Source organism: Cydia amplana, chromosome 6 (assembly GCF_948474715.1).
Source record: "Cydia amplana chromosome 6, ilCydAmpl1.1, whole genome shotgun sequence".
NCBI lineage: Eukaryota > Metazoa > Arthropoda > Insecta > Lepidoptera > Tortricidae > Cydia > Cydia amplana.
The window spans coordinates 11,479,704-11,498,928 of record NC_086074.1 but is presented as its reverse complement, the minus strand read 5'-3'; the positions used below and the strand labels follow the sequence as shown (position 1 = coordinate 11,498,928).

The window sequence follows — 19,225 nt, the reverse complement described above, 5'->3', positions numbered from 1 at the left end:
ATTCCATCATCATCTTCCTCGCGTTGTCCCGGCATTTTGCCACGGCTCATGGGAGCCTGGGGTCCGCTTGGCAACTAATCCCAGTAATTGGCGTGGGCACTAGTTTTTACGAAAGCGACTGCCATCTGACCTTCCAACCCAGAGGGTAAACTAGGCCCGTATTGGGATTAGTCCGGTTTCCTCACGATGTTTTTCTTCACCGAAAAGCGACTGGTAAATATCAAATGATATTTCGTGCATAAGTTCCGAAAAACTCATTGGTACGAGCCGGGGTTGAACCCGCGACCTCCGGATTGCAAGTCGCACGCTCTTACCGCTAGGCCACCAGCGCTTCATATTTTGATTCCATATCAATTACTAACACCCAGGGTTTTTCAAGGCTCCATGAAGCAAGGTTTTATTCCGGAATAATAGTTCACTCTTATTTTAACAAAAAAAAATACCTGTTGTATTATTTTAAAAGCAAAGCATTGTATTAATTAAGCAGGAACTTCTGATACTTTTAAAGTTCCCCACACAATCATCAGGTGACAAGCAAAAGTCACTAATTACAGATGTTCAAAGAATTGATGGAAAGAAAATAACATTTTTAATCAATTCTTTTTCCAGTTTCAATGCTGTCCCAATACTGGGCCGTCAAGTTTGGTAGAAATAGTTATGTAAACAACGCAATGACTCTACTGCAGTTCAAACCGGAAGGTAATGAAATAAAAAAAATGTGTTTGTTTCCTCATTTATATTATTACATCCCACAAGGGGTTATCAATATAAGATACAAAATCCGAATAATCCATATGATCATGTATACTCCAAGTTAAACGATGAGTTTCTAGTAGTTTTCTATTGTGTTCTGTAATATATAACACCCTATAATCCTCTTTCCAGTCCTCAGAACTGGTAGTAAGCTGATTACCAAAGTCCCTTTTACACAATTCATGCCACAGAGTCTCATTATCTATTAAATAATTTAACCTTTTACATAGCATTGATAATTGAATAATTTCATGAATAGGGAGGTATAACATAATTTTTATAAACACTTCTTCTGGTACACCAATCAAACTAGCACTTGAATATCCTAATTGTGTAAGAATAATACTTTTGACTACAGACAAAATTTTGTTCTTAAATACAGTAGACAAATGTTTCAAATCTCGAAAAATCATTGGAATTTTTGATGCCTGCGGTGACACAACATATCTACTGACAGGCAAACAAACTGAATATGTCTCAGAGTTTAAATTGTTGATCAAAACATTGAGTAGGACCATTGCTCCTAAAGGGCTCATTATAACTTTGAGTGGAAAGCTCTCCATACCAGGCATAGAAAAAACTGCTTCATAAATAGAAGAGTTATTCTTCCACTTCGTCAACTGCACGGCGTCAAGGGATTCAACATTGTGTAATAACTCCGAGTCACTTTTCATGGGTAGAAATCCATTTTCAATCATCAAAACTACAATCAATAAAAACATATAATCTTTTTGTATGGATTCATGCGCGTTGTTTTGAGACTGTATTCTGCTTATTATTTTCTCCAGCAGAGGCGATATCCTTTCTGTTGTGCTTTCTTCTAAAGTGCAATTCATTTTCAGAAATGTGCAGTTAGCTCATAATAAAATTATTCTCCTGGTACAGAAATTTACAGCTTGTGCTTGTGTGTTGTTTGAGTTGTTTCTAGATCTAGTCAATTAGTCATACAGAACAAAAATATCACAAGTCATGAACAGAGGGCCTACCGCGAACCACGTTCGACGTATTGCATCTCTGTCGCACTTGTAAATTTGTACGTAAGTGAGACAGGGAGACAACACGTCGAACGTGGTTCGCGGTAGGCCCTCTGACATCTGTCAAAGTTCTCGCGTGAAGGTGTACGTTCGAAAATGATGTTCGATTTTATATCCGTAACAGACTACCGCACCACACCGACCTTGGTGCAGTGCAGCCAGTGTTGGCCGTAATGTGTAATTCTAATTAACAATTAATCATTTCCATTAACCATTAAATCCGCAATTAGTCAATTGCATTACGCATCAATTTAAATTAAGTTAATTAGAATTGAATTTTGAGACGTTTAATTACATTGATTGTCAATCTAAATTAACGTTTAATGCAATTAAATCAATTTTTTCATAAACTAATAATTAATGTTACTATTGCTTAGAAACTTGGAGCTAGGTATTAAAATTAAAAATAAGCATATGAATACAAGCTTCAGTGAATTATCAGGTCGTGATATTTTAAAATGAGACAACAAAATGACCCTGAAACCTGGCAGTAGGTACCTACTGGAACTCAGGTTTGGTGCAACATAGACACACGCCGTTTAGGCTATTCGACTCGTCACAATGAGCACTTGGGAGAGCAGTACCCAAGATGGAGCTGATGCTGAACCTTGGCTGTACCTAGTGGAACTCAGGTTTGGTGCAACATAGACACACGCCGTTTTGGTCATCCGACTCGTCTTGATGAGCACTTGGGAGAGCAGTACCCAAGATAGAGCTGATGCTGAACCCTGGCAGTACCTAATGGAACTCAGGTTTGGTGCAACATAGACAAACGCCGTTTTAGTCATCCGACTCGTCTTGATGAGCACTTGGGAGAGCAGTACCCAAGATAGAGCTGATGCTGAACCCTGGCAGTACCTAATGGAACTCAGGTTTGGTGCAACATAGACAAACGCCGTTTTGGTCATCCGACTCGTCTTGATGAGCACTTGGGAGAGCAGTACCCAAGACAGAGCTGATGCTGAACCCTGGCAGTACCTAATGGACCTCAGGTTTGGTGCAACATAGACAAACGCCGTTTTGGTCATCCGACTCGTCTTGATGAGCACTTGGGAGATCAGTATCCAAGATAGAGCTGATGCTGAACCCTGGCAGTACCTAATGGAACTCAGGTTTGGTGCAACATAGACAAACGCCGGTTTGGTCATCCGACTCGTCTTGATGAGCACTTGGGAGAGCAGTACCCAAGATAGAGCTGATGCTGAACCCTGGCAGTACCTAATGGAACTCAGGTTTGGTGCAACATAGACAAACGCCGTTTTGGTCATCCGACTCGTCTTGATGAGCACTTGGGAGAGCAGTACCCAAGATAGAGCTGATGCTGAACCCTGGCAGTACCTAGTGGAACTCAGGTTTGGTGCAACATAGACACACGCCGTTTTGGTCATCCGACTCGTCTTGATGAGCACTTGGAGAGCAGTACCCAAGATTGAGCTGATGCTGAACCCTGGCAGTACCTACTGGAACTCAGGTTTGGTGCAACATAGACAAACGCCGTTTTGGTCATCCGACTCGTCTTGATGAGCACTTGGGAGAGCAGTGCCCAAGATAGAGCTGATGCTGAACCCTGGCTGTACCTAATGGAACTCAGGTCTGGTGCAACATAGACAAACGCCGTTTTGGTCATCCGACTCGTCTTGATGAGCACTTGGGAGAGCAGTACCCAAGATAGAGCTGATGCTGAACCCTGGCAGTACCTAGTGGAACTCAGGTTTGGTGCAAAATAGACAAACGCCGTTTTAGTCATCCGACTCGTCTTGATGAGCACTTGGGAGAGCAGTACCCAAGATAGAGCTGATGCTGAACCCTGGCAGTACCTAATGGAACTCAGGTTTGGTGCAACATAGACAAACGCCAGTTTGGTCATCCGACTCGTCTTGATGAGCACTTGGGAGAGAAGTACCCAAGATAGAGCTGATGCTGAACCCTGGCAGTACCTAGTGGAACTCAGGTTTGGTGCAACATAGACACACGCCGTTTTGGTCATCCGACTCGTCTTGATGAGCACTTGGGAGAGCAGTACCCAAGATAGAGCTGATGTTGAACCCTGGCAGTACCTAATGGACCTCAGGTTTGGTGCAACATAGACAAACGCTGTTTTGGTCATCCGACTCGTCTTGATGAGCACTTGGGAGAGCAGTGCCCAAGATAGAGCTGATGCTAAACCCTGGCAGTACCTAATGGAACTCAGGTCTGGTGCAACATAGACAAACGCCGTTTTGGTCATCCGACTCGTCTTGATGAGCACTTGGGAGAGCAGTACCCAAGATAGAGCTGATGCTGAACCCTGGCAGTACCTAGTGGAACTCAGGTTTGGTGCAACATAGACAAACGCCGTTTTAGTCATCCGACTCGTCTTGATGAGCACTTGGGAGAGCAGTACCCAAGATAGAGCTGATGCTGAACCCTGGCAGTACCTAATGGAACTCAGGTTTGGTGCAACATAGACAAACGCCGTTTTGGTCATCCGACTCGTCTTGATGAGCACTTGGGAGAGCAGTACCCAAGATAGAGCTGATGCTGAACCCTGGCAGTACCTAATGGACCTCAGGTTTGGTGCAACATAGACAAACGCCGTTTTGGTCATCCGACTCGTCTTGATGAGCACTTGGGGGAGCAGTATCCAAGATAGAGCTGATGCTGAACCCTGGCAGTACCTAATGGAACTCAGGTTTGGTGCAACATAGACAAACGCCGGTTTGGTCATCCGACTCGTCTTGATGAGCACTTGGGAGAGCAGTACCCAAGATAGAGCTGATGCTGAACCCTGGCAGTATTTAATGGACCTCAGGTTTGGTGCAACATAGACAAACGCCGTTTTGGTCATCCGACTCGTCTTGATGAGCACTTGGGGGAGCAGTATCCAAGATAGAGCTGATGCTGAACCCTGGCAGTACCTAATGGAACTCAGGTTTGGTGCAACATAGACAAACGCCGGTTTGGTCATCCGACTCGTCTTGATGAGCACTTGGGAGAGCAGTACCCAAGATAGAGCTGATGCTGAACCCTGGCAGTACCTAATGGAACTCAGGTTTGGTGCAACATAGACAAACGCCGTTTTGGTCATCCGACTCGTCTTGATGAGCACTTGGGAGAGCAGTACCCAAGATAGAGCTGATGCTGAACCCTGGCAGTACCTAGTGGAACTCAGGTTTGGTGCAACATAGACACACGCCCTTTTGGTCATCCGACTCGTCTTGATGAGCACTTAGGAGAGCAGTACCCAAGATTGAGCTGATGCTGAACCCTGGCAGTACCTAATGGAACTCAGGTTTGGTGCAACATAGACAAACGCCGTTTTGGTCATCCGACTCGTCTTGATGAGCACTTGGGAGAGCAGTGCCCAAGATAGAGCTGATGCAAACCCTGGCAGTACCTAATGGAACTCAGGTCTGGTGCAACATAAACAAACGCCGTTTTGGTCATCCGACTCGTCTTGATGAGCACTTGGGAGAGCAGTACCCAAGATAGAGCTGATGCTGAACCCTGGCAGTACCTAGTGGAACTCAGGTTTGATGCAACATAGACACACGCCGTTTTGGTCATCCTACTCGTCTTGATGAGCACTTGGGAGAGCAGTACCCAAGATAGAGCTGATGCTGAACCCTGGCAGTACCTAATGGAACTCAGGTTTGGTGCAACACAGACAAACGCCGTTTTGGTCATCCGTCACATCTTGACGAGCACTTGGGAGAGCAGTACCCAAGATAGCTGATGCTGAACCCTGGCAGTACCCGCAGGTTCAAGATGTGACGGATGACCTAAATAGCGTGGGCCTATGTTGCACCAAACCTGAGTTCCACTAGGTATAGCCAGGGTTCAGCATCAGCTCTATCTTGGGTACTGCTCTCCCAAGTGCTCATCAAGACGAGTCGGATGACCAAAACGACGTGTGTCTATGTTGCACCAAACCTGAGTTCCACTAGGTACATCCAGGGTTCAGCATCAGCTCTATCTTGGGTACTGCTCTCCCAAGTGCTCATCAAGACGAGTCGGATGACTAAAACGGCATGTGTCTATGTTGCACCAAACCTGAGTTCCACTAGGTATAGCCAGGGTTCAGCATCAGCTCTATCTTGGGTACGGTCTCCCAAGTGCTCATCAAGACGAGTCGGATGACCAAAACGGCGTGTGTCTATGTTGCACCAAACCTGAGTTCCACTAGGTACAGCCAGGGTTCAGCATTAGCTCTATCTTGGGTACTGCTCTCCCAAGTGCTCATCAAGACGAGTCGGATGACCAAAACGGCGTTTGTCTATGTTGCACCAAACCTGAGTTCCACTAAGTACAGCCAGGGTTCAGCATCAGCTCTATCTTGGGTACTGCTCTCCCAAGTGCTCATCAAGACGAGTCGGATGACTAAAACGGCATGTGTCTATGTTGCACCAAACCTGAGTTCCACTAGGTATAGCCAGGGTTCAGCATCAGCTCTATCTTGGGTACGGTCTCCCAAGTGCTCATCAAGACGAGTCGGATGACCAAAACGGCGTGTTTCTATGTTGCACCAAACCTGAGTTCCACTAGGTACAGCCAGCTGTTCAGCATCAGCTCTATCTTGGGTACTGCTCTCCCAAGTGCTCATCAAGACAAGTCGGATGACCAAAACGGCGTGTGTCTATGTTGCACCAAACCTGAGTTCCACTAGGTACAGCCAGGGTTCAGCATTAGCTCCATCTTGGGTACTGCTCTCCCAAGTGCTCATTAAGACGAGTCGGATGACCAAAACGGCGTTTGTCTATGTTGCACCAAACCTGAGTTCCACTAAGTACAGCCAGGGTTCAGCATCAGCTATATCTTGGGTACTGCTCTCCCAAGTGCTCATCAAGACGAGTCGGATGACCAAAACGGCATGTGTCTATGTTGCACCAAACCTGAGTTCCACTAGGTACAGCCAGGGTTCAGCATCAGCTCTATCTTGGGTACTGGTCTCCCAAGTGCTCATCAAGACGAGTCGGATGACCAAAACGGCGTTTGTCTATGTTGCACCGAACCTGTGTTCCATTAGGTACTGCCAGGGTTCAGCATCAGCTCTATCTTGGGTACTGCTCTCCCAAGTGCTCATCAAGTCGAGTCGGATGATCAAAACGGCGTTTGTCTATGTTGCACCAAACCTGAGTTCCACTAGGTACTGCCAGGGTCCAGCATCAGCTCTATCTTGGGTACTGCTCTCCCAAGTGCTCATCAAGACGAGTCGGATGACCAAAACGGCGTGTGTGTATGTTGCACCAAACCTGAATTCCACTAGGTACACCCAGGGTTCAGCATCAGCTCTATCTTGGGTACTTGTCTCCCAAGTGCTCATCAAGACAAGTCGGATGACCAAAACGGCGGGTGTCTATGTTGCACCAAACCTGAGTTCCACTAGGTACAGCCAGGGTTCAGCATCAGCTCTATCTTGGGTACTGCTCTCCCAAGTGCTCATCAAGACGAGTCGGATGACCAAAACGGCGTGTGTCTATGTTGCACCAAACCTGAGTTCCACTAAGTACAGCCAGGGTTCAGCATCAGCTCTATCTTGGGTACTGCTCTCCCAAGTGCTCATCAAGACGAGTCGGATGACCAAAACGGCGTGTGTCTATGTTGCACCAAACCTGAGTTCCACTAAGTACAGCCAGGGTTTAGCATCAGCTCTAACATGGGTACTGCTCTCCCAAGTGCTCATCAAGACGAGTCGGATGACCAAAACGGCGTTTGTCTATGTTGCACCAAACCTGAGTTCCATTAGGTACTGCCAGGGTTCAGCATCAGCTCTATCTTGGGTACTGCTCTCCCAAGTGCTCATCAAGACGAGTCGGATGACTAAAACGGCGTTTGTCTATGTTGCACCAAACCTGAGTTCCATTAGGTACTGCCAGGGTTCAGCATCAGCTCTATCTTGGGTACTGCTCTCCCAAGTGCTCATCAAGACGAGTCGGATGACCAAAACGGCGTGTGTCTATGTTGCACCAAACCTGAGTTCCACTAGGTACAGCCAAGGTTCAGCATCAGCTCCATCTTGGGTACTGCTCTCCCAAGTGCTCATTGTGACGAGTCGAATAGCCTAAACGGCGTGTGTCTATGTTGCACCAAACCTGAGTTCCACTAGGTACAGCCAGGGTTCAGCATCAGCTCTATCTTGGGTACTGCTCTCCTAAGTGCTCACCAAGACGAGTCGGATGACCAAAACGGCGTTTGTCTATGTTGCACCAAACCTGAGTTCCATTAGGTACTGCCAGGGTTCAGCATCAGCTCTACCTTGGGTACTGCTCTCCAAGTGCTCATCAAGACGAGTCGGATGACCAAAACGGCGTTTGTCTATGTTGCACCAAACCTGAGTTCCATTAGGTACTGCCAGGGTTCAGCATGAGCTCTATCTTGGGTACTGCTCTCCCAAGTGCTCACCAAGACGAGTCGGATGACCAAAACGGCGTTTGTCTATGTTGCACCAAACCTGAGTTCCACTAGGTACAGCCAGGGTTCAGCATCAGCTCTATCTTGGGTACTGCTCTCCCAAGTGCTCATCAAGACGAGTCGGATGACCAAAACGGCGTGTGTCTATGTTGCACCAAACCTGAGTTCCACTAAGTACAGCCAGGGTTCAGCATCAGCTCTATCTTGGGTACTGCTCTCCCAAGTGCTCATCAAGACGAGTCGGATGACCAAAACGGCGTGTGTCTATGTTGCACCAAACCTGAGTTCCACTAAGTACAGCCAGGGTTTAGCATCAGCTCTAACATGGGTACTGCTCTCCCAAGTGCTCATCAAGACGAGTCGGATGACCAAAACGGCGTTTGTCTATGTTGCACCAAACCTGAGTTCCATTAGGTACTGCCAGGGTTCAGCATCAGCTCTATCTTGGGTACTGCTCTCCCAAGTGCTCATCAAGACGAGTCGGATGACTAAAACGGCGTTTGTCTATGTTGCACCAAACCTGAGTTCCATTAGGTACTGCCAGGGTTCAGCATCAGCTCTATCTTGGGTACTGCTCTCCCAAGTGCTCATCAAGACGAGTCGGATGACCAAAACGGCGTGTGTCTATGTTGCACCAAACCTGAGTTCCACTAGGTACAGCCAAGGTTCAGCATCAGCTCCATCTTGGGTACTGCTCTCCCAAGTGCTCATTGTGACGAGTCGAATAGCCTAAACGGCGTGTGTCTATGTTGCACCAAACCTGAGTTCCACTAGGTACAGCCAGGGTTCAGCATCAGCTCTATCTTGGGTACTGCTCTCCTAAGTGCTCACCAAGACGAGTCGGATGACCAAAACGGCGTTTGTCTATGTTGCACCAAACCTGAGTTCCATTAGGTACTGCCAGGGTTCAGCATCAGCTCTACCTTGGGTACTGCTCTCCAAGTGCTCATCAAGACGAGTCGGATGACCAAAACGGCGTTTGTCTATGTTGCACCAAACCTGAGTTCCATTAGGTACTGCCAGGGTTCAGCATGAGCTCTATCTTGGGTACTGCTCTCCCAAGTGCTCACCAAGACGAGTCGGATGACCAAAACGGCGTTTGTCTATGTTGCACCAAACCTGAGTTCCACTAGGTACAGCCAAGGTTCAGCATCAGCTCCATCTTGGGTACTGCTCTCCCAAGTGCTCATTGTGACGAGTCGAATAGCCTAAACGGCGTGTGTCTATGTTGCACCAAACCTGAGTTCCACTAGGTACAGCCAGGGTTCAGCATCAGCTCTATCTTGGGTACTGCTCTCCTAAGTGCTCACCAAGACGAGTCGGATGACCAAAACGGCGTTTGTCTATGTTGCACCAAACCTGAGTTCCATTAGGTACTGCCAGGGTTCAGCATCAGCTCTACCTTGGGTACTGCTCTCCAAGTGCTCATCAAGACGAGTCGGATGACCAAAACGGCGTTTGTCTATGTTGCACCAAACCTGAGTTCCATTAGGTACTGCCAGGGTTCAGCATGAGCTCTATCTTGGGTACTGCTCTCCCAAGTGCTCACCAAGACGAGTCGGATGACCAAAACGGCGTTTGTCTATGTTGCACCAAACCTGAGTTCCACTAGGTACAGCCAAGGTTCAGCATCAGCTCCATCTTGGGTACTGCTCTCCCAAGTGCTCATTGTGACGAGTCGAATAGCCTAAACGGCGTGTGTCTATGTTGCACCAAACCTGAGTTCCACTAGGTACAGCCAGGGTTCAGCATCAGCTCTATCTTGGGTACTGGTCTCCCAAGTGCTCATCAAGACGAGTCGGATGACCAAACGGCGTGTTTCTATGTTGCACCAAACCTGAGGTCCACTAGCTAGATAAAAATTACGGGCGCCTTTATAAAATTACGATATATTTTTGTTAATTGATAATTATCAATAATATTTTTAATTGTCATTAAAAATTGATTTAATTTTTAATGGTTTGTGAAGCATTAACCATTAATTCTTTTTAATTTTTAATGGTTCGAAATAAATTAATATTAATGCAAATTGATGTTAATGCGAATTGACAATTAATTTTCCGTCAATGGTTAATGGTTAATTCGAATTAACATTTTCAATGGTTAATTTTTAATGGTAATTGGGATTAACGTTCGGCCAACACTGAGTGCAGCGCACATACCGATAGTAAGGCTGTCGCCGTACGTGCGTTAAGGACGTAGCTATAAGTTAAAGCTAGAAAGAGATATTTTGACCCACAGATCTAGTACTTTGCTATACAATTAGTATGGCAACTTGGGTACTTAAGTGACTTAAGTTGGGGCACCGACCGTACATAGATCATAGAAGGTAGCATCCTATAGAAGTGGTCTACGCGTGCCTCCGTGAGGGACAAAACATACGCAATGCGACGCAATGATTGGTCAAATTTATTTGTTATGGTGGGCAACAAATGAATTCGACCAATCACGGTGATCAATTTACGGTGGGGAATAAAACAGGATGTGAGACTGTGACAAGGACAAACAATAATAGCGCCTTCGCTGCTACTCCTACTGAAAGATACATAAGACTATCCCGTTCTGTCAGTTATCCCCACCACTCATGCCCAATCCATGACATAGATGGTAGGATCCTATAGATGTGCTATTAGTCCCTGGCACACACGACAAAAAAGTGCGATTTACGGCAAATGATAATGATGGAATTTCCTTTTGCAGACCAGCGGACTCAGCACGGTTCCATTTTTATCCACTATCACTATGCCCGTCACTTTCGCACTTACATACTTGTTAGAACGTGACAGCCTGACAGGCATGGTGACAAATGATAAAAATGCGACCGTGCTACTAGGGCAGGTGGCTCTCCTTCCTAAAATGATCTAAGGCTTCTAAGGACTCATTATGCTAAAAGGACTCATCATCATCAAACGCCGTAATTCTAATAGCTGTAACATACATCGTTGTCATACTATTCGGTGAGCTTGTGGTCGAAAGTAGGTCTACATTTTTTTTTCTTCACATTTTTTAGAAATAAATATTCCATGTGTATACTTTTTATAACGAGGAATAGTAGGGCTATTTTATGAAATTTTTATTTTTTGTGTATATAATAAAATAAGGAAAATTTTGGCATTTATTCCGAAAAAAAATAGCAAATTTTTATTTTTATTTTTTTCAAATTATTTATATGAAACCATATAAATTAAATATCAGAAATGAATTGAGCATCCTTGAGTTACACGAAAATGATACCAAACTTGACCAAATAGCAAAACTTTATTTTTTACAAATTTCGGGGGCACCCCCCCTGAAGTCAAAATTTTGCATCAAAAATTCGATCCTAAATCAATCTGTGAGTCAAAAGGAGGAACTCTGCAAAAGGAAATTCCATCATCATCATTTGCCGTATAGTGAAGTCTGCACCAGGGACTATATACGCGTGCGTCCGTTAAGGGAGAACATACGCAATACGACAAACTTAGAAACACGTTTTATATTCCTGACAACATACCAAAAACCATCCAAAAAACAACCTACGTAATTTCACTCTGTCCACCAGGATCACCTAGCCTGATCCCCCAGGGGATCCTGATGAAATTCCGAGTTGGGTTATTTGTATATAAAGAGAATTTGAAATAGAGAGGTAAATTATATTGTAGCCCACAGTAAACTGACTGCCATCTTTCGACAGAAGATTAAAACTGTTAGAACGCCATTTGACTTTGATCCTTATTCTTTCACTGATATGTGTAAATTTGTGAAATATCAAAAATTAACGCCATTTGCTCGACAGTAGGCTAAAGGTGTGGCACCATCGCTCGAAAAGATTGCACCATACCTTTGGTCTAGTCTCGAGTAGATGGCGTCAAATGGCGTTCTAACAGTTTTAATCTTCTGTCGAAAGATAAGAATAATTTTTATTATCAATAAAACACATAGCAGAATATTCTTATTATGATTCTGAATATTAATATGATGCTATTAGGGTGCAGTACAACAATGCCTTTAGGATGCTGATTGGCCTGCCCAAGTTCTGCAGCGCATCCAACATTTTCGCGGAGTCACGCACGGATGGATTTCCAGCAATTTTGCGCAAGAAAGCAGCGTCTCTGTTGAGCAGAACGAGGGACAACCCGAACAGCATCCTAAAGATGATAGCTGATCACGTGTGTTGTCCTGTAATTAATGAAATAATTTTAAATGTCAAATCTAATTTAGCTTTTAAGTACTAACATTATTTTTAAGAATGTACTAACAAATATAAGATCGTGTTATCTTTATTGAATAAATAAATTGAATTGAATTGAAATATATAACACCCTATAAACCTCTTTCCAGCCCTTAAAACTGGTAATAAGCTGATTACCAAAGTCCCTTATACACAATTCATGCCACAGAGTCTCATTATCTATTAAATAATTTAATCTTTTACATAGCATTGATAATTGAATAATTTCATGAATAGGGAGGTATAACATAATTTTTAAAAACACTTCTTCTGGTACACCAATCAAACTAGCACTTGAATATCCTAATTGTGTAAGAATAATACTTTTGACTACAGACAAAATTTTGTTCTTAAATACAGTAGACAAATGTTTCAAATCTCGAAAAATCATTGGAATTTTTGATGCCTGCGGTGACACAACATATCTACTGACAGGCAAACAAACTGAATATGTTTCAGAGTTTAAATTATTGATCAAAACATTGAGTAGGACCATTGCTCCTAAAGGGCTCATTATAACTTTGAGTGGAAAGCTCTCCATACCAGGCATATAAAAAACTGCTTCATAAATAGAAGAGTTATTCTTCCACTTCGTCAACTGCACAGCGTCAAGGGATTCAACATTGTGTAACAACTCCGAGTCACTTTTCATGGGTAGAAATCCATTTTCAATCATCAAAACTACAATCAATAAAAACATATAATCTTTTTGTGTGTATCAGGATGGCGGGTGTACATCAACAAATGGAGCTGCGGTATACGTCAGGAGTTAGTGCTAGCAATGTGCCAAATGTGCGCCAAAATTGGAGCAATGTGCTCTTTAAACTCCAGAGATATTTAAGAAATAGATGACGCCCGCCATCCTGACGTCAGGTTGGCGGGTGCATTTCCAGATCCAGCCAACGGCTGCCTACTCAGGGGTGAAAGTACTGCCTAAGGTTAGTGCTCGCAATGTGCTTCCACATGTATGAAGCACAATCAAATTCAGAGAGCGGTTAAAGAGAAATATGGAATTGAATAAAAATATATATAGACGCCTGCTCATTTTAAATAGCAATATTACATCTTCATTGCAGGCAGTTCAGGCGCACACAAATCATGCAGGCGTTTTACACAAAAAGTGATTAATAACATGATACTGGATACTAAACCCGTCTTAAGTCGATTTTTTTTTTTTTTTTAATAGACTTGTTACTTATTGAACTTGCGAGAAACACGCAAAAAACTCGTTTAGGTACCGTGAAAACGAACACTCGGTAAAATATTTATATTACTCTACGACCAACTATTACACACATTAAGTATTACTATTGCTTGAAGCTACAACATTGTCTACAAATGTGTCTACGTTAACCCATTCAAGACCAGCGACTCTGCGTATGTAGGTATTAGTCAAGTGTGCTCAGAGCATAAAAAGGTCAACTACGGCGTTGCGGGAACAAGAGATTTCCTTTGGCAGGATTGGTCCTTAGGACCCAAGGATGGATTTAAGAAGAGGAGCCACCCAGATTTTTGATGCAAGTGGGGGGTGGGGGGGTTTTAAGCGTCTGCGACGTCTGAGGTTAATAAGTTTAGGTTCTAAGTCAAGTTTAGTATCATTTTCAACTAAATCAAAGTTGTAGACATTTATTGATTCCCCATACAACCCTACACCTTACCTTTCATTTTAAGTGATTTTTTCGGGATAAAAACTATCCTATTCTTTTCCACGAGACTCAAACTATCTCTATACCAAATTTTATCTAAATCGGTTCAGCGGTTATTGAATCTCCATACAAATTTCCACCTCCCTTTTCACACCCTTAAGGGATTATTTTTGAGATTAAAAGTATCTTTGTTCTTCCCTGGGACTCAAGTCATGTCTATACCAAATTTCAACTAAGTACATTGGTTCAGCGGTTTAAACGTCAAGAGGAATTTAAATAAAAATTCTTCATATATATTTTATGTGTTTTTACTACGGAATGGTAGAAATATGATATCATAAATGAATTCCGCATCCCCGATTTATAGAAAACGATACCAAACCTAGCTTAAATAATATAGATAACTAGATACATTTTGAGCCCCCCCCCCCCCTCTAAAATTTTACACCAAAAATCTGGGTGGCTCCACTTTTTAAATCCATCCTTGGGTCCTAAGGACCAATCCTGCCAAAGGAAATCTCTTGTTCACGCAACGCTGTAGTTGTAGCGCTGGCGGTTCACCAAAAAATGCTGCAAATGGTGTTAAAGGTATGAAAAACGGTACGATTTTTGTATGGAATTTAAAAAAAATGTTTAGAAACCTATCGTGTGTGGTATTAAACGAAAGGGCTTTCTGAGCCAATTCTAAAAATATATCTTAGCTATTAGCTATAATTTGAGGTATATTTTACAAAAAATATGGAACGGTTATTGTTAACGGTATTGTATCTGGAGAAGCCCAAACTTGGTATGTTTTGAAAATTATTTTTATTATAATTAAATAAAAATTACTGAAATGTAATGATGTGATATATTTTTAGAATTGGCTCAGGAAGCCCTTTCGTACCCTAAACTTGACACTGTGCATTCGTATGCACGATACACTTTTTAAAAATCTACGCAAAAAGTTAACAGCTTCATACTATTTTTTGACGCATATTTTTCGACTTAATTTTTTTATTTTTTATTTTTAATAATATACTTAATTGGTAAAAAAATGTTTTATGTCGCGTGCATCACTGATTTTGAGTGTAGCACTCAAAATGGCAGGCCGCAAAGCTGCGTCTACGCATCGTATGGGAAAAGTGGTACTTTTTAGTGTTTTCCTTTTAGATTTCGGTCTATTTATGATTGTTACATAAAAACGGAATATATATTCTATACAATTACGTATTTTTATTAGTCATTGCATTATTGTTATAGATAGCATGAACTCGTTTTATTGCATGTATCTACAAATGCACACCGCCAGCTTCTCTACTAACAACATGCTTTTTTAAATGTATCTTTAAAGGAACACTGCCAGGTTGAGGTTGCAGAATATTTACTGTCTTACTAAGAAATTATTAGGATTTTAGGACAAATTACGATATTCTATTTATTAAAAGTATTTAACTATATTACTCAAGTGCCACAAATATTACAGATGAGGCTACATCAACAAAATAGAGCTCGCAATCTGGTTGCTCTTGTTCCTCACCCCTGGGTCAGATCAGAAATAAACAGCAGCAGTTGCCTTCATCTTTACCATCTTCTCTAGAGCACCTACACCTGTTATCAAACAGCGATCATGAAACAACAGATATCGACCTCAGCCCAGCGACCACTGCTAGCCATGACCAGCATGCCACCACCACCATCGCCAAATCAGATAACATTGCTAGTACATTCAGAGTGAGTCTCCAACTACGAGACAAACAATAAGCCGCTCTGAACTAGACGTGTGCGCCGCGCCGGCGCGCCGCCGCCGCCGGGTTTTTTTGCCACGCCGCCGCCGCCGATAAATGATCGGCGTGAAATCGGCGTGACCTTGAGTGTTGTTAATTAGCTATTCCAAGTTGGTATTTGGATTACAAAATGGATTTTTTTGTATTATATATGTTACAGTTGTCAAATATACATCAATTATTAACTAAATGAAACAGAATAGCCAGTTGCACAAACTATTTGACAGTTTACACACCAATTAAAGTAACTGAGTAATCCTAAGTATTCACCGTCAAGAAAGATAAGGAAGCGATAATATGAAGTAGGATTTTGCAATGTTATTGTGAATTCACATTGCCTCACATACGAAGGCAGAATGCTTCGTCATGAAAAGACTTACAGTTAACTAGACCACTAAAACACAGGGCTCAAGTAGTTGAGTCCAGCATATATCTAAGAACATTGATGTGCGAAAATTCTCGAGACCCTGACTTTCCTAAAAAATTCATGTACCAAAAATGTCGAAGTACAAAAGTTCGTGTAACAAACTGTGCTACTATTGTCGCCTGCCTGACGGGAATAACAACAAGAAATACGTCGAAATGGCGGCTCTTCTAAAGAAAATTGAAGATGAAAGTTCTAGAGAGGTCTTAAGATCAACCAGTCCAAAACCAAAGTAATGGTAGTAAACAGGCACACAAACATACTCCCAGTTACCGACGCACTCAGCGATTATACGAAAAAGCGAGCTAGTTTGCATATCTTGGGTTGATGCACTGGAGTGCCGGTGGTTGCACCGCCGAGATACGCCACAGAGCTGGCATGGCTATCAGTGCTATGGCTAACCTCGACAAGATCTGGAAGAACAGAGGTATTCGACGGGCAACGTGGAGCGTGGTAAAGTGAAACGTGGAGCCTCAAAAAGGGTGAAGTGGCAAAGGTTGGCGCTTTTGACATGTGGTGTTAACGACGACTGCTGCTTATACCTTGGACAGGTAGAAGAACAAACCCATCCATTCTCAGAGAGCTCAATATCGCCACTCAGCTCTTCACAACATGCCATGGGTGAGCCTATAGATTCTTCAGACATATTATCCAATGCATGATGTGGAGAAAGCACATGAATTTAGGCCGAATGAATATTTGCTAGTGCTAGAGTTGGAGCATGTGTGAGATGGCCTAACGCTATGAAGAAGTTGGCTTGCGGCAGTCTGCACCGTGCGGTCTATACGGCTTATGAGTGACATCACAAAATGAAGACAAATCACATGTGGTCGCGATCCTCAGCAATGAGAAAACGAGAAAGAAGATACGTCTCAATAAGCCTGGCGCTTGTACGACTAGAAAACCCTTAGAATGAAGCCATAGCAGTCCACTTTGTCTAGCAAATTTCAAGGATATTTGGAGTTTTATTTTATTAAAGTACGTCATTTTTAATAGGATAAGCCATGGAAATCGTGAGAAAATGGAGAGTTACCGATCGGATCCAGTTACTAGTAACTGTCCCTAGGGATATCAAGCTATTATACCTATCCTATATTCATTTACAAACCCTATTTTACTCACAGCGTATTCAAAACTATACGTAGTTCACTGACCAGCAACCTAGATTAATCAAATTTTCAAGAAAAAACACTAATTAATGATTTTTCTTAAGAAACCTGAAAGTCAAGGTCACGCCGATTTTACGCCGAAAACACGCCGCCGCCGCCGATTTTTTGGCAAACGCCGCCGCCGATCATTTTTTAATCGGCGCACACGTCTACTCTGAACAAGCAAATGCTCCAACATCATCCCATAATCCTATATCCTACACCATCGCCATTTTCAGGTTTATCATCCTTCATCCTACTCTACAGATTCAGTGTTCCTTTACTTGCAGTAGCTACTCAATCAAAAAAACTAAAACTATAATTGTGACTAAAAAGAAGCCAGTCCAATCAAAACCTCTCACACTGTATTGGAAATGTAGCGATTTACCGGAATTGCGCCAGTCAAAATTGAGCAGAAGTTTTCGAAAGGTCAGTTACTGACCTGACTACTGTAGTCACAGAAAATATGTAAAAAATAAGCCAAATAAAAAGTAGCTGTTGCAGGGGAAGGAGCACTGAAGCTGAATGATAAACCTGAAAATGGCGATGGTATAGGATTATGGGATGGTGTTGTGGCATTCGCATTTGCTTGTTCAGACTACTTCAGACAGGCTTACTGTTTGTCTTGTAGTAGAAGACTCACTCTGAAGATGTACTAGCAATGTTACCTGATTTGGCGAAGGTGATGGTGGCATGCTGGTCATAGATAGCAGTGGTCGCTGGGCTGGGGTCGCTATCTGTTGTTTCATGATCGCTGTCTGATAACAAGTCTAGGTTCTCTAGAGAAGATGGTAAAGATGAAGGCAACTGCTGCTGTCTATTTCTGATCTGACCCCGGGGTGAGGAACAAGAGCAACCAGATTGCGAGCTCTATTTTGTTGATGTAGCCTTATCTGTAATATCTGTGGCACTTGAGTAATATAGTTAAATAGTTTTAATAAATAGAATATCGTAATTTGTCCTAAAATCCTACTAATTTCTTAGTAAGACAGTAAATATTCTGCAACCTCAACCTGGCAATGAATCTTTAAAGATACATAACTCACCTTACAGTGAACCTGGCAGTGTCTCTGTCGCAGTCGGATTGTATAATTTTTTATTTATACAACGTATCTTTAAATGCACTCTGCCAAGTATGCACAAATTAACATTTAATGAGGTATGTATCCTAGGAGAGATGTCGTAGTCAGATCGTATAATCCGCCGTATTACATTACGGCTAGCCGTTTTACAAAACAGGGGCGTTTTGAAATGCGGCGGTTCGACGATTAGCCGGATTGAATGCGGCTGAATGAAAATCCGCCGGAATGTATTCGGCGCCATACTCCATAAGTTCTTAGCTAGCCGTAATGTAATACAGCGAGTCATTAGCCGCCGCTTTGACAGTTTTTAGTTCCTATTTTTAACACTCGTGGAGCTGCCTGACATAACAACAACAAACTATGAAAAACGCTGGGGTGTCCATCAAATCTGGAGTTCGTCGGACTGTTTCTTTTCAAAAAACATTTCCTTCGCAACTTAACTAGATGGAGCCCCGAAGCGGGGCTCCTATTTCTGAGCGGTTTGCCCTTCGGGCTTCAGATGAAGCTACCTAACGAACCTAACCTACCTACCTATTGATTTAGTGAGACGTCCGTGAAAACATTACACTTTGGGGAAAAAGCGTAGGTAGGTAAGTAGGTTAGGTTCGTTAGGTAGCTTCAGATGCCCGAAGGGCAAACCGCCCAGAAATAGGAGCCCCGCTTGCGGGGCTCCGTCTATTTAAGTTGTGGAGGAAATGTTTTGGAAAAGAAACACATGTAGTGCGGTGGGACCATGGTAAAAATAAATTAAATTGCAAACATTGTCAAACTC

The 19,225-nt window shown here is 43.0% G+C and overlaps 3 protein-coding genes across 3 annotated transcripts in view; all 3 read right to left on the bottom strand.

Moving 5' to 3' along the window:
* Positions 1 to 19,225, bottom strand: part of LOC134648889 (phosphatase and actin regulator 4) — a 95,318-nt gene that overhangs the window by 71,749 nt on the left and 4,344 nt on the right. The window lies entirely within an intron of this gene.
* On the bottom strand, positions 723 to 1,648 carry LOC134649244 (uncharacterized). The gene has a single exon (XM_063503963.1). It carries the CDS (start codon positions 1,587 to 1,589, stop codon positions 735 to 737), a length of 855 nt encoding a protein of 284 aa, XP_063360033.1. The 5' UTR covers positions 1,590 to 1,648; the 3' UTR covers positions 723 to 734.
* Positions 12,437 to 13,097, bottom strand: LOC134649083 (uncharacterized). Its single transcript, XM_063503799.1, has one exon. It carries the CDS (start codon positions 13,085 to 13,087, stop codon positions 12,437 to 12,439), a length of 651 nt encoding a protein of 216 aa, XP_063359869.1. The 5' UTR covers positions 13,088 to 13,097.

Excerpts from the sequence above, each read along its gene's own strand:
- LOC134649244 (XM_063503963.1), bottom strand. The coding sequence starts at position 1,589 with ATGAATTGCACTTTAGAAGAAAGCACAACAGAAAGGATATCGCCTCTG.
- LOC134649083 (XM_063503799.1), bottom strand. The coding sequence starts at position 13,087 with ATGTTTTTATTGATTGTAGTTTTGATGATTGAAAATGGATTTCTACCC.